Source organism: Camelus dromedarius, chromosome 27 (genome assembly GCF_036321535.1).
Source record: "Camelus dromedarius isolate mCamDro1 chromosome 27, mCamDro1.pat, whole genome shotgun sequence".
Classification (NCBI taxonomy): Eukaryota; Metazoa; Chordata; class Mammalia; order Artiodactyla; family Camelidae; genus Camelus; species Camelus dromedarius.
In genome coordinates this window covers 6632880-6647672 of record NC_087462.1, presented here as the reverse complement: position 1 = coordinate 6647672, position 14793 = coordinate 6632880, and the positions used below count along the sequence as shown (strand labels likewise).

The 14793-nt window shown below is 38.4% G+C and overlaps 3 protein-coding genes and 1 pseudogene across 3 annotated transcripts in view; 2 read left to right on the top strand and 2 right to left on the bottom strand.

Moving 5' to 3' along the window:
• LOC116148519 (zinc finger protein 559-like) overlaps positions 1-143 on the bottom strand; it is a 14164-nt pseudogene extending 14021 nt beyond the window's left edge.
• Positions 1-301, bottom strand: part of LOC105105400 (zinc finger protein 177) — a 26733-nt gene extending 26432 nt beyond the window's left edge. Inside the window, exon 1 of the mRNA XM_031437342.2 lies at positions 202-301. The gene's annotated coding sequence lies outside the window, so the exon portion shown is untranslated. The remainder of the gene's footprint in view (positions 1-201) is intronic.
• Positions 128-13672, top strand: LOC105105402 (zinc finger protein 699). The gene is made up of 7 exons (XM_010999194.3): positions 128-172; positions 504-590; positions 3848-3900; positions 4762-4888; positions 7510-7608; positions 8009-8192; positions 8537-13672. Exons 3-7 carry the CDS (start codon positions 3853-3855, stop codon positions 9993-9995), a joined length of 1917 nt encoding a protein of 638 aa, XP_010997496.2. The 5' UTR covers positions 128-172; positions 504-590; positions 3848-3852; the 3' UTR covers positions 9996-13672.
• Positions 8068-14793, top strand: part of LOC105105412 (putative gustatory receptor clone PTE01) — a 21570-nt gene continuing 14844 nt past the window's right edge. The window contains exon 1 of the mRNA XM_010999201.3: positions 8068-8192. The gene's annotated coding sequence lies outside the window, so the exon portion shown is untranslated. The remainder of the gene's footprint in view (positions 8193-14793) is intronic.

Sequence of the window (14793 nt, the reverse complement as noted above, 5' to 3'; positions counted from 1 at the left end):
GCTGTAAAAACCCCTACCAAACCCTCCCTCCTTTCTACGTAACACACAGTTCCCAGCCCCCAAGGCCCCGCCCCTTACGCTGTGCGCGGCGCAGAAACCAGAAGCAGCGGTGCATTTCTGCGCGTGCGCAAATTGGCGGCCATGTCCCCGGTCACCCCCATCCGTGTCTGAGGTAAATTTTCGCCTCCGTCCAAGTCTTACCTAGTTCGGCCCAGCCCGCCCCAGGTCCGGTGTGCGGGAGCCGGAAATCTCGACCTTGGGGTCATTGGTCTAAAGGCGGCCTCTCGAGCTTTGCCTGCCGTTTCCCGCCGGGACCCTGCGCCCAGGGGCCTCCAGCCGCCGCGGCGCTTCCTCAGAGACCCAGGCGCAGTTGGTCCCAAACTCCCTGAATCAGGAACTCTGTGCTGGTCCAGCAGTCGGAGTGAGTCTGCCGCAGGCGAGAGTTGGAGCGCCGTCCTCGTACTTAATCGGCCTCCAAAAGCATCCTTTTGCTCTCTTTCCAGAAAGAAAAAGCATCCCTGCCATTCGGGTCACGGGGACGAGAGCCTCAACCTCGTCTGTACGTTGGTCTGTGGATTTCGACCTGTTCGGTGAGCACGGGGTGACATTTGCCTAACGCCGCCCCCATGTCTCCCTTCCTGGTGCAAGAGATCTTATTTAACCTGTGATTTTTTTTTTCTTGCCTGTGGGCATCAGTTTACTACATTATATTTAAGTACGTGAACCGATTACTTAGTATCTTTTTTAACCCCCCTCCTTGCCCAATGCAGCTCTAAATGTTAATCATTTATCTGTAGATTTTTTTTTTTTTGGAATGTCACACTCAAAGTGTGATCGTATGCCAGTTTCAGCATTTTCTGTTTAATTCCTTGTGCCTGATACTCTTTTCACTTCTTTAGTGCATTTGCCAGGACTTTCAGTTCAATGTAGAATAGCATATTTATTGCATCCTTGCCCTGTTCCTAATCCCAGAGGGAGTTATTCTGCCGTTTCACCATTAAATAGGATGTTTGCTATAGCCGTTTGTAGATAATACATTTTTTTCCCTGGTTAAAGCCTATTACCCTCTAGCCGTAGTGAGTTTCAGGTTATTATCACCAATTGATATAGATCAGTCATTTTTGTATGGAAGGGGATGAGTCATATGTTTTTTTCTGTTAATGTGTTGAATTAGTCATTTTTAACCACCCTTCATTCCTACGAGGAAACAAGCTTTGTGACTATTGTCTTCATTATTCATTTCTGGACTGTGCTAATATTTTAATAATATTTTGCTCTTGTGCATATGAATGAGAATAGATATATATATATATATATATATATAGATATATAGATATATATATATATAATACATATATATATATTTAGTTAGTTTGGGGTACTTTTCTGGTCTTGTAAATACTCAGGAAAACAGTCCCCCCCCCCAAAAGAGTGGAATTTTGAATCCCTTACTTATTTGGTGAGCCTGCCTGTAAAACAATCTATAACTTATGTTTTTTTTTGTGAGTATGTTATAAATTGCTACTTTTTAAAAAAATGACTGTAATCAGGTTTTGTTTTGGTTTTTTTGATCATTGCTGGAAATTTGTACTTCTGTCTAGACATTCATTCATTACTGTACATTTTCATGTCTCTTAATTTTCTGTTGCATTCTACTTGCAACATCTGTAATTATGACTCATTCATAACTACTTTTGTCTATGCTCTGTTGTTAAATTGCTAAGGATTTGTTGATTTTACTAGTTTTCAAAGGATGCATTGTTAGCTTTTCTGATTCTGTTTGTTACAAGTTTTTAAGAATATTGTGAATTTTGTCCATATTTATTTTTATTTCTAAACCTTTATGCTATTCTTTTTCCACCCTTCTAAGTCAATGGTTAGCCCATTGATACTGATTTTTTTTTCTTCTGTGGGAATTGATGATACTTATAAATACAGTTAACCCTTGAACAATATGGGTTTGAAATGCATGGGTCCATTTACACGTGAATTTTTTTCAATAGTAAATACTACAGTACTGCAACAGTTTGTTGAATTCTTGGATATGAGGGCTGACTATGAATTACACTCGGATTTTTGAGTACAGGAGGGTGGGTGCCCCTAATCCTCACATTTTATATAGGGGTCAGCTGTCTATAGATATATGTACCACACCAGCTGCGGATTTCCAGTGTTATCTGAAAGTTATTTTATTTATATTTTTTATTTTTTGGGGGGGTAATTAGATTTGTTTATTTATTTTTAGACGAAGTACTGGGGATTGAACCCAGGACCTCATGTATGCTAAGCATGTACCCTACCACTTGAGCTATACCCTACCCTGAAACAGTTATTTTAATTTTCTACTTCTACCCTGCCACATAGTCTTGACTTGCTAAAGATAAATATGTGTGTATCTCCTTATCCCTGTAATGTGATGCATTTTTAGCATTTATCACCACCTGATAATATTTGTTAATTTACTGTCCTCCCTCAGAATGTTATAACACCCACTTGCTTCAGGATTTTTCCATTTTGTTCAGGGCTGTAATCTCCTGTGACTGCATGTGGCAGGATAGGGTAAATATTACCTAAATTAATATGAAATGAAGGAGCAGGAGGTGGGGATCTTAAGGGAAGCATCCTTGCTGAAGACAGAGCTTAGTCAAGAGAAGGAGCTCAAAGATGACAATAGACTACTTCATTTGCCTGCTGTCCCTTGTGTGCCCAACAGGGGTCTAGGCCAGACCCTGGTAATGTTAGGGAATAAGAGCTTCGGTAACAACTAAACTGTAAGATATATGTTCAGAAATACATTCATTGTTCATTTAGGCTTTGAAGGTAAATAGACCTGCGTACATACCCTGCCTCAGCAGCCTTCTGATTGAGTAACATTGAGTGCATAGTTAATTGACTCTTTTCCAAGATTCTTCAGCTATACTAGTTGTAATAATATCTGATTTGCGGAGTTCCTATGAAAAATAATCTCTTTGTGAAGTCATTGTCACATCATGGTTGCCCAAATGAAACATGTTAGTAAAGAATGTTCCAGTTTTTATTGGCCTTCAAATACATACTTGATCCACTGCAGTGGGAAAAACTTGTGTTTTCATTATTTGAAATCTGTGCAGTAGTACTTCAGATATCACTGAGAAATGACACATGTTGCTAGCTTCCCTTCAAGTGTTCCTGTTCTGCTGCTGCTGTACCTACTGCACAGGCAGGATTGAGCATGAGAAGCACAGCATGGCAGGCTTCTCTGCCGCCTGCATGTGGAGTTCAGTCGGCTGGTGCTCCTGGGACCCTGCAGCACTGGAGGGCGGCCGGGTCCAGTAGACAGGGGCGGAGCAGTAATGCACATTAGCCTGCCGGGAGGTGCAGAAAGAAACATTGGGAGTAGAGTCCCCAGAGGTCTGGTGTATAAGTCACTGCTTTCTTGGATTTGAGATGGAGCATATATTCTTACTAATGAATGCATTATCTAATATTTTTTATTCTTTTCATTATCATAGGTAAATAGATAGCTAAATTTTTTTAGACTTCAGTTAACTTGCTTGCAAAATGGGACTGTTCACCTCTTTTTTTTTAATGATCAATGAGAACCAGAGGACTGTTTTTTAGTGGAGCTAAGATTACTCCACCTTCTTTTTTTTTGTTCTACCTTCTTACAAGATCAGTGTGTATTTGATTGGGTGTCTTGGGAGCGTGTGTGTGTGTGTGTGTGTTCTGAGGGGAGTGGTCACTTACAACAGATGTGCTGCAGCATCCACAGTCTTGAGTGTGGAAACTGTGGGGAGACCTGGATTCTCATGTCTTCTTTGTCCTACCTCAGCTCTAACTTCTCAATACTCTGCTTTTCTTTATGAAGGGAACATGGAGGAAGAAAGAATAGCTGCTGAGTTACAGAAGACTGTGACACAGGTAAGTAAGAGCTAATGATTCTCCAAAAGAATATTTCAGTTCCACCAGGTCATCAGTCTCCTAATTGTTTAAGCAGGAGTCAGCAGCTTGTTTCTGTACTGGGCCACAGAGTAAGCATTTTAGGCTTTGAAGGCCATAGAGTTTCTATTTTAACTCAGTTCTGCCATTTTACTGTGAAAGCAGCCTTAGACGGTCTATAAACAAATGTCTTATTGTGTGCCAATAAAACTTTACTTACACAAACAGGATTTAGCTCATGTACCATAATTTTCAGACCCCTGGCCTACAGTGCAGGAAAATATGGCCAGCTGTGGACCTGGGGTGAATGTTGTGATTCTGCAGACTCCTGGGCCCCAGGTTTGGGTAGGGGGGCGCTCCCTGTCCCTCAGTGTGTTTTTATTCATTAAAACCTTATCCAGATTTGACCCAGTGTTTTGTGTTGTGGTGATTGCCATGGTTGGAAATAAGGAAGCAGGTGAAATTGTTCCTGGAACAAGGAATTGCTGGTGTCAGTGTGGAAATTATTTCATTTCTAGAGCATTTCTCTCATTTCTGCTATATGCTTTGGTTTTTCTGAATCATTCCAAGACTGAAATTGGTCACCATCAGACTGTGGTGAGATCAATTTATTGTTTCAAAAGTCTTGTTAAATATATGAGAGAGGATTTGATCAGTCAGAATGCTTGAGTAGAAAGAGAAAGATTTGATAACTAAGTCCTAGGGTAGCTAGTGGGAGAATAGAATCTTCTGAACTTCCTATGAGTAGATTCTCAGTTCCCTAGTGTTGTCAGCCTCACCCATCCTCCTGCACACATTGGGGGATTTGGCACCTTTCTGAACCAAATATGTGGGATGTTTTAGGGCCCCGTGGTCTTTGAGGATGTGGCTGTGGACTTTACCCAGGAGGAGTGGGCTTTGCTGGATCTTGCTCAGAGGAACCTCTACAGAGATGTGATGCTGGAAAACTTCCAGAACCTGGTCTCACTAGGTAAGAATGGCAACATTCCTTTATTGAGTTGTTTAGAAAACAGTTTTATCTTACTGATAGACCTTGTTCTAGGATTTGGGCTGAGAAACTGGAATAAATTGGTTAAAAAGACAAACATGGTCACTGACCCCAAGGAACTTACAGTCTAGTGGCTTCGCCATGTAAACAAACATATACTTCTTTCTCTTTTTCTTGTGATTGAAAGCCTCAAGGCTTATTAAGTGTTGAAAGTGTGGGCACGCACTTCAGGGGTCACTTTAGGGAACAGGAAGAAAGTTGGTAGCTTGGGACCTTCTGAGAATTTTACTGCTCTTAATGCCCTTTACCCAAAGGTCACCAGTTAAACAAATTGGGTTTAATCACTTGGTGCAGTGAGGGAGAACACATGCCATGGAGAGCTACGGAGTGTCTCAGAAAGGGGATGTTAGAGGATAAATATTACAGGTTTTGTACTTTGAGTGAGTAGGAGATGGATCTGTGGAGGCAGGCTCTATTGGTTTCCTAGGTCCTCTATAACAAAGTACCACAAACTGGGTGGCTAAGAACAGCAGAAACTTATTCTTTTAAATCTCTGAGGCTGAAAGTCTGAAATTAAAGTGTCATGATCCTTCTGAAGGCCCTGGGGGGAAAAAATCCCTCCTTATCTCTTCCTGGCTCTTGGTGGTTGCCAGCAATCCTTGGTTTACAGCTACATTAATCTCTGCCTTCATCTTCATATGCCCTTCTTCCCTCGGTAAGTCTTTATGTCCTTTTAAGGACACCAGTCCTTGCATTTAGGGTCCACCCTAATCCAATATAACTTTATCTTAACTTGATTATGTCTGCAAAGACCCTATTTCCAAATAAAGTAACATTCAGAAGTTCCGAGCGGACATGGATCTTTTTTCCCCAGTATGCTTTATTTTTCTTAGAGCAGTTTATAGGTTCACAGCAAAACTGAGTGGCAGGTATCCTCTTTGATGAGCTATCTATTAAAGTTTTTGGCCCATTTTTTAATTGAGTTGTTTGTTTACTTACTGTTGAGTTTTAATTCTGTGTGTGTCTGAAGATACTAGTTCTTTATCAGATGGGTCTTTTGCAAATATTTTTGCCCAGTCTGTGGCTTATCTTTTCATTCTTTTGACAGTGTCTTTCTCAGAGCAAAAATTTTTAATTTTAATGAAGTCCAGCTTATCAGTTCTTTCATGAACCATGCCTTTCATGTTGTTAACTTTTGACTTTAAAAATAAAATAGTTGAGGGGGAATGGTGGAGCTCATGCTTAGCATGCACAAGGTCCTGGGTTCAACCCCTAGTACCTCCATTAAAAAATAACATAATATAGTTATTTTACAAACAAAAATGGTTTATTCATGAATAGCAGAGGAATTGCGATTTGGGAAGTCAAGCTATAACACAAGCCATAGGCAAGTCAAAAACAAAAAACAAAAAGCAACAGAGAGAAACATTATTTTATAGAGGAAGTTGGGAATGGTTGTTTTGGATGAAAATCCACTGGAGAAAAGTGAGAATTCAGGGTGATGATGGTTTCATATTGGTTGAGTTGCTGGGGTAGTTGATTTCTTATGGGAGATGTAATGTACGTCTTTTCCTATTAGGCCCTGTAATTGGTGATTCTTGTCGATGATTCTTTATTTGGGATCTATAATTGACAGTTCTTCCTGTAATTGATATGTGGAACTGTGTGAAAGCACCTTCTTTCTGGCCTTGACTCCATTTTAGTGAAGTTTCTTTCCTTTTATTAACTTTCACATATCTAACAAGTTATTGCCAAACCCTAGGTTATCTGCATTTTTTCTTCTGTTATCTTCTAGGAGTTTTATAGTTTGATATTTTGCATTTAGATCTGTGATCTTTTTTGAGCTAATTTTTTACTCCCTTTGATGGGGCCCCCAAGTTGTCCCAAAGCCCTGGATGCCTCCTCCTGTATTTTGAGTTTATTTTTGCAAGAGCATCAAGATTCTTTTGTTATTGTTGCTGTTTGTGTTTTTTTTTTAATGTTTATATCTAATTTTAGCACCACTTATTGAAAAGACTTTTTCCTCCATTATGTTGCCTTTGCACTTTTGTCAAAGATAAGTGAACTGTATCTATGGGGGTCTATTTCTGGACTCTCTATTCTGTTCCATTGATCTATTTGGACATGAATTTTTGAGGGTCACTGTTCAACCCAGTCCACAGGTGGTCACATTGGATTGGATGCTGATGGAAAGCGAAGCATGGGTAATCCTGTTACTGAGTATTTTGTGGGTGGCGCAGTGACTTTTTTAGTCTGTGCTTATAAAGTAGCCTTATTTTGTTACATTTTATCATGATCTTAGAGTAACCGCATCGAAGTCTGGTGTTCTCAGATTACTTATGTTCAACAGAAGAACAAAATATCCTGCCTGTGAATATTAGATCAGCTTCTAATAACAATATTGTGGTTTAAGTGTGAATGTCAGATCAGTTCTAGACATCAGAGCCCCCTCCCCTGTAAAAAAAAAACAAAACGACATTTTGTTGCAATTAAACTCATACTTGCTTTACAGTATTAGAAGACCAAGGTTTTTGCCCTGTCTTATGGAAATGTTCATGGCTCCTCATTGTTTTCCCTCATGATATACCTTTCTGCGTGAACAGGGTATCCGCTACACACACCCTCTCTGATCTCCCAGTGGAAACAAGAGGAGGAACCAGTGACAGTGAAGAAAGGACCTACACAGGAGGAGCATCAGGAAGGTAAGAATCCTTGGAAGAAACTGATCTGGTTGAGGGATATTTCATTTGGAAAAATCAAATTAAAGCAAAATAAACTTTGTTTTGTCTGAGGAGGCTGATAATCCACAGATACTATAGATGACTGTTTTGGCTTTTTATCCGTCCTCTCATCCTTCCCTTGTTCTTGGGAAAGACCATATTTCCTCTTTATAACTTAGTATTTGGTCATGTGCATTTTATCCAGTTTCTTTTTGTTTTACTCTCTTAGTAATACCCTATTTATGTTACCATCAGCCTTGGTCTTCATGGAATTATTTTTTAGTTGCTTTGCCATTTTGACCGAGTGCTTATTACAGAAGTCCTGAACTAGCCACACTGCCAAAGTCCTTTGCTCATGGGTACCTTTACTTTTCTGTTTCAGGTTTTGAGACTCAACTTAAAACTAATGAATCAGTCACTCTGCAAGATACTTATGAAGAAAAAATAACCAGTGAACAGACTATAGAAGGATTCAAAAGGAATGATTCCTGGTCATCCATCTTACACAAAAACTGGGAATACTCTGATACTGATTATCAGAACAAAAGCCATGAGACACATTTGAGGTGAGTGCCATTCATATAGGAGAAATTAGTATCTCGGGAGAATCTTAAAATGTCATGAACTTTTAAAAATGCCTATAGAAAACTTGGTCAGAAATGGTGATTTCATAAAGAATTTTCATAAGATATTTTTGCCACAAATGAGATCTTCAGTGTCTGACTCGTAATTCATTTGTAATCAACTATCAGAAAAATCCCATAAGTCAAAAACTCTGATAATATTGGCCATGGTGGAGCCCTCTGTGAGAACTTTCAGCTTATAGTTGGATAGGGCAGAAAGCATATGTAGTCACTGAAAATGGTAAGAATTTACTTATTACTAATAATGTGCATTTTGTTTTTAAAAGAAGTCACATGGTGGAGAACAGCTATGAGTGTAACGAAGAAAATAAGTGTGAACAAACCTTCGACCAGATTTCAGATCTTAATATGCTCAAGAGAACTACTGAAGTAAAGTCCTTTGAGTGCCATGAGTGTAAAAAGGCCTTCACGGATCATTTATCCCTTAAGAATCACATTAGGTCTCACACTGGAAACAAACCTTATCAATGTAAGGAATGTGGGAAAGCTTTCCACTTTTTTGCTTGTTTTAAGAAACATATGAAAACTCCCACTGAAGAGAAACCCTATGAATGTAAGGAATGTACCAAAGCCTTCAGTTGTTCTTCGTTCTTTAGGGCACACATGAAGATTCACACCGGAAAGACAAACTATGAATGTAAAGAATGTGGGAAAACCTTTAGCTGTTCTTCATCCCTCACTGAACACAAAAGAATTCACAGTGGAGATAAGCCCTACGAGTGTAAGGAATGTGGGAAGGCCTTTAGTTGCTCCTCCTCACTCTCCAAACACAAAAGGATTCACAGTGGAGATAAGCCATATGAATGTAAGGAGTGTGGGAAGGCCTTTAGCTCTTCCTCTCACCTTATAATACATATAAGAATTCATACTGGAGAGAAGCCCTACGAGTGTAAAGAGTGTGGGAAGGCCTTCAGTGAGTCCTCAAAACTCACTGTGCACGTCAGGACACATACGGGAGAGAAGCCCTATAAATGTAAGGAATGTGGGAAGGCCTACAACTGTCCCTCCTCCCTGAGTATCCACATGAGAAAACACACTGGAGAGAAACCCTATGAATGTCTGGAATGTGGGAAAGCCTTCTATCTTCCCACTTCCCTTAATACACATGTGAAAAATCAAAGTAGAGAGAAACCCTATGAATGTAAGGAATGTGGAAAAGCCTTTAGTTGTCCCTCGTCCTTCAGAGCACACGTGAGAGATCACACTGGAAAGGTACAATACGAATGTAAGGAATGCGGGAAGGCCTTCAGTCGTTCCTCATCCCTCACTGAACACTTAAGAACTCACAGCGGAGAGAAGCCTTATGAATGTAAGGAGTGTGGGAAAGCCTTTATTAGTTCCTCCCACCTTACAGTACATATAAGAACTCACACTGGAGAGAAACCTTATGAATGTAAGAAATGTGGAAAAGCCTTTATTTACCCCTCAGCCCTTAGGATCCACATGAGAACGCACACTGGGGAGAAACCCTATGAATGTAAGGAATGTGGGAAAGCCTTTCGCCATTCTTCATACCTTACTGTCCACGCGAGGATGCACACTGGAGAGAAACCCTTCGAATGTCTGGAATGTGGGAAAGCTTTCAGTTGTCCTTCATCCTTTCGAAGACATGTAAGAAGCCACACTGGTGAGAAACCATATGAATGTAAGGAATGTGGGAAGGCCTTTGTTTGTCCCGCTTACTTTCGAAGACATGTGAAAACTCACACTAAAGAAAACATATAAAGTATGGAATAAGGGAATGTCTGCAAGGCTTTTTCAAATCTTAGGCAATGTGTGAGATCTCACACTGTGGAGACATCCTGTGAATGTAAGAAAATAGGAAATCATCACTCATTTTTTTGAAGACTTGAGAACTCGCAACTGAGAGAAACCTTGTGTGTGTAAATCATGTGATAATGCCTCATGAGCATCACTTAGTGTGTGCGAGAAAATTCCTACTAGAAGCAAAGATCAGTGCCTCATCCTTAAAGTGGACTACTGCTGGCTCGCTGATTTCCAGTTTTAATCGTCTAATGTGAATATTTAAGGTGATAAATTTACTCTAGTACCTTTTCAGCTCTAGCCATACATGTTTTATTATGAGGTGCTTTTATTTTGGTTCAGATACAAATGTTATTTCCATTACAGAGTTTTTTGGACCTATTGGGGATTTGAAGTGCATTTTTTTATATGCAGGCAAGAGGGTTTTTTTGTTTTTTGTTTTTTGTTTTTTAGTTTCTAATAAACTCTCATTGCTCTCTCAGTGTGCAGTCATGGTGGTATCGATACTTTGGTATTCATCATTTCTTTTGTAAGTGGTAATTTTGCTTTGATCCAGTAGGGTAGAAACTAGAAATTGCCTACCCAGTATTTTTCCTCCTTTTTTACTAAGAGATTATCAGCTTTTACTACTAAAAGCTCTTCCTGTCTAGTAAGTAATCCAGCAGAAATTAATAAGTGCTAAGGTCTTGAAAGAAGAGTGTCATCTGGTATGCTGTTTTTGTATTTTGTTCTTTGTCCTTGCTTATGACTGAGATTTGGACCCAATGTTTAAATTAAAAAAGGGACCTTGTGGCAGGAAAGCTGGAAGTAAAGTTGGTTGTGCTGGCTTGTGCTGTGTTACTTTGGGCGTGGCTGGGGCTACATTTCCCAGAATCACTTCCTTATCCAGTTCCAGGTTAAAGTTGTCTAAAATGAGTTTGTCTGAGAATTGGAAGGCAGAGGGAAGAAGCCATTATCTTAGTTTATTGGAGCCATGGGACAGTGAGACAGATGCATAGGGACCTTACCAGGAAACTGGAAAGCTCCAGTTTCCAGCTCATCTTCCTAATTATTGGACCAACTGATCAATACTGGCTCAAAATGACACATTAAATGCTTGACTGCAGTTATCTCAGAGGCAGCAGCTCCAGAAATTCCTCCATCACGACCATACGCAGCTTCTTGGATTTTCTGGGAAATCCTTGCACCGTAATTTTGCTGATATTTATAGTCCCTCATGCACATCAACCAACTGTATAGAGTTGGCTCCAGTTTGGAGCAGGATTGTTGTCATCTACATAGTCCAACCCCATTCTGTCACCCTGTTCAAGGGGAAAGACATCTATGCAAGTCTACTGTGGTCTCAAGACAAGGAGAAGCTTCAATTTAAAAAAAAAAAAAAGACGAGGAGAAGAGCTGTGGACAATGAGGCTGTTAGGTGTAGTTGAGGTAAGCATCAGGCAGGATGTCTCCCATTTAATGGAGGAAGGTTTATGTTTAACACCTTCAAACAGGGAAGATTGTACTTTTTTATCTGAGAAGATGAAAGCTATTTGATTTGTGCTTTTTCAGGTACGTTTAGCTGTATTTTTTCCTTCCATTTTTTCCCCCTTTACCTCAAAAAGTAGAGCTATACCACTTCCCCTTAATCAGCTTTTCCTCTTTTACTAAAGCATAGATACGCTAATATGTATGAAGTGTGCTAATCTTAAGTGCGTAGTGTGATGAAATCCTACATAGGTATGTGTACACCCTGATAAACAGAACATTTCTAGGACTCCAGAAAGTTCATTCATCTGCCTTCTCAATAATTGCTCCATAGAGGCAACCACAATTTTGGCTTTTGTTATAATTTATTGGGTTTGCTTGTTCTTATATGTACAGTTATGTGTTTGGCTTCTTTTCTCAACATAATGTCTAATTTGCCTTTTAATTGCTCTAATGCACGTATTTCTCTAGATACACGCTTTGTATATAGGAGTGAAATTACTGAATGGTAGGGTAGACGTTGTTTAGTTTTGGTAGGTATTCCAGTTTTTCAAAAAGGTTGATTCGACCTGTTATCCTAAAAGCAACGTATGAAAGTCCCAGTTGCTCCATATACCTAGTCAGCACTTTCTGATTTTAGCCATTCAGCACAGGATCTGGCAATATCTTGTTTTTGGTTTTAATTTGCATTTACTTGATGTGTAATAATGGTTGAATTTTTTTTTTTTTTTTTTTTGCCCCTGTTGGCTATTTGAATATCTTTTATGAGGGTACCTGTTGAAGCATTTCACTCATCTTTGGTTCCTTTTTTATTTGGAGGGTTTCCTTCCGGTTACTTGTTCTTTTTTTAATGTATGTGTATTTCTGTCCATATCTAGTTACATACATATACATAAAACATGTGTTATATATTATATATACTTAAATTATAATATGTATATTATATATACGTGTATTGCAGATAACTTTTCCCTGTCTCTGGCATGTCTTCATTCTTTTCCTTTTTGTAAGCTATAAAGGGAATTTATTGGTTTGATTACTGGAAAAGAAAATCCTTGGATGTAACTAAGTTCAGGGACAGCTGGATCCTGGGGCTAAAAAGATGTTACCTGGATGAGCTCTGTCTCCATGTCTTGGCTGTGCATCTTTCTACATTAGCTGTTCTTCCTGGTGGGCTCTTTCTCTTCATAGTGGCCCTCAGAAGATCCCGGCTACTTTCTTTCCAGGTTGTAGTCTCAGGGAGAAGAGAGTGATTGTCTTTTTGAACAATTCCAATATGAATATAACAGTTGAATTTGATCAGCTCACTGTTAGTCAGATAACTGTGGCCAGATGAATGTAATACTCTGGTTTATTTAGAACTGGCTCCCATGCTCATCTAGAAAAGAGAGTAGAGTCAGTAGTGACTAAATCATAGGGTCCTGGCGGTTGTGATGTATATGGTGAAAGGAGGAGGCAACAGGGGTCGGGTAGGGTATAGAAATAGAGGTAATAATCATGTCAGCTAGCACAGTGTGCTTACTCTGGTCTTAACAATGGGAGGGAACTGTGGAGTCTGGAAACTCAGCTAAGGCTAAGTAGTTGTAGTAATCCTTTCAGAAAGGTTAGAGGACCTCTGTTACCATATTTTAGACTGCTAAAGATGATTTATCAATCTTTGTTGTTCTGTGGTAGTTTTGGATATCTGGTAGCAAGAGCCTTCCAGCTTTTTTATTCTTCAAGATTATCTTGCCTTCTTTGTTCCCCATTTGATTCTATAGAATCTCTATCAGTTTTCACAAATCTTCTTGGACTTTGCTTGGAATTGCATTGATTTTATAGAATAACCTGAATAAAATTGACATTTATAATATTTGAGTGTTCCAATTGATGAACATAATACAATTGTCCATTGATCTAGGTGTTTTGTAGTTTTAATTGTAGAGGTCTTGAATAACTTTGTTTAATTTATTTCTAGGTATGTGGTATGTTTTGCTCTGTATATATTTTTATTTATTTTTTCGGTTTTGGGGGGCTAGCACATAGAACTGCAATTTCTTTTTGTACATTGATCTTTTTATCCTTAACATTTATAAATCAATTATTTATTTAAATAGTTTTTGAAATTTTAGATTTTCTGTGTATACAGTCCTGTCAATACCAATAAAAGAAAGTCTTACTTGATTTCTAAACTTTATCTTTTATTTTTCTTGCCTCAATTGCTTTACAGTGATGAATAGAAATGATGAAAAGGAGCATCTTTGCCCTGCTCCTGATCTTAGGGGAAAGTGTTCCATATTTCACCATTAAGAATAATAATAGCTGTAGATTTTTCATATGTAACTTTTTTTAAATGAAAGGAATTCTGTTCTAGTCCTAGACTGCCAAGATTGTTGTTTTTTTTTTTTTATCATTAAGGGATATTGAATTTTATCCAGTCCTTTTTCTGTGTATGTCAAGGTCTTTAAAAAAATCCTCTGGTCTATTAATGTGGTGAATTACTACATTCCTTAATTTCCAAATGGTAAAATAGTGTATTTTCCTGGAATAAACCATACTTGGAAATGTATATATTAGCTTATTAGCCTTTCCATTTTGCTAGATTCAGTATGCTATTTAAAAAAATTATTTCTGTGTCTGTGTTAATAAGGTTTGTCTTGTTATTTCTTTTATGTTAATATACTTGGCTGTTTTGTATCAGGTTTACACTGCCTCATAAAAGAAGTTGGAAACTGTTCTGAAAAACTTGATATAAAATTTGAACTATCTATTCCTTATATGTTTGGAAAAACTCACCAGTGAATCTATTTTGGGGTTTTCATCACAGGAGGCTTTTTTAAGGTAGTTTTACTGGTGAATGACACCAAATTATAAAAAGTCAAAAGGCTATTTAAAATTTTTATTTGTTTTTGTGTTAGTTTTGCTAAATCATATTTGTCCATTCCATGACTTTTCAAATGTGTTGGTCTAAAGTTGTTCATAATATCCTATAATTTTTGTGTCTGAAAGCTGTAATTATATTTGCTTTTTCATTCCTGATCTTGGTAGTTTATGCATTCCCCTCCTTTTCCTTCACCTTGGTTGGAATTTAAATATATTATTTAAATTTTTTTAAATTCATTTTTATTTTTATTATTTTTTATTTTGGGGTGGAGGTAATTAGGGTTTTTTAAATTTATTTTTTTAACGGAGGTGCTGGGGATTGAACCCAGGACCTTGTGCAAGCTAGGCATGCACTCTACCATTAACCTATACCCTCCCCCTAGATATAATGATTTTTTTTGAAGAACCAACTTTCAGTTTATTTTATTCT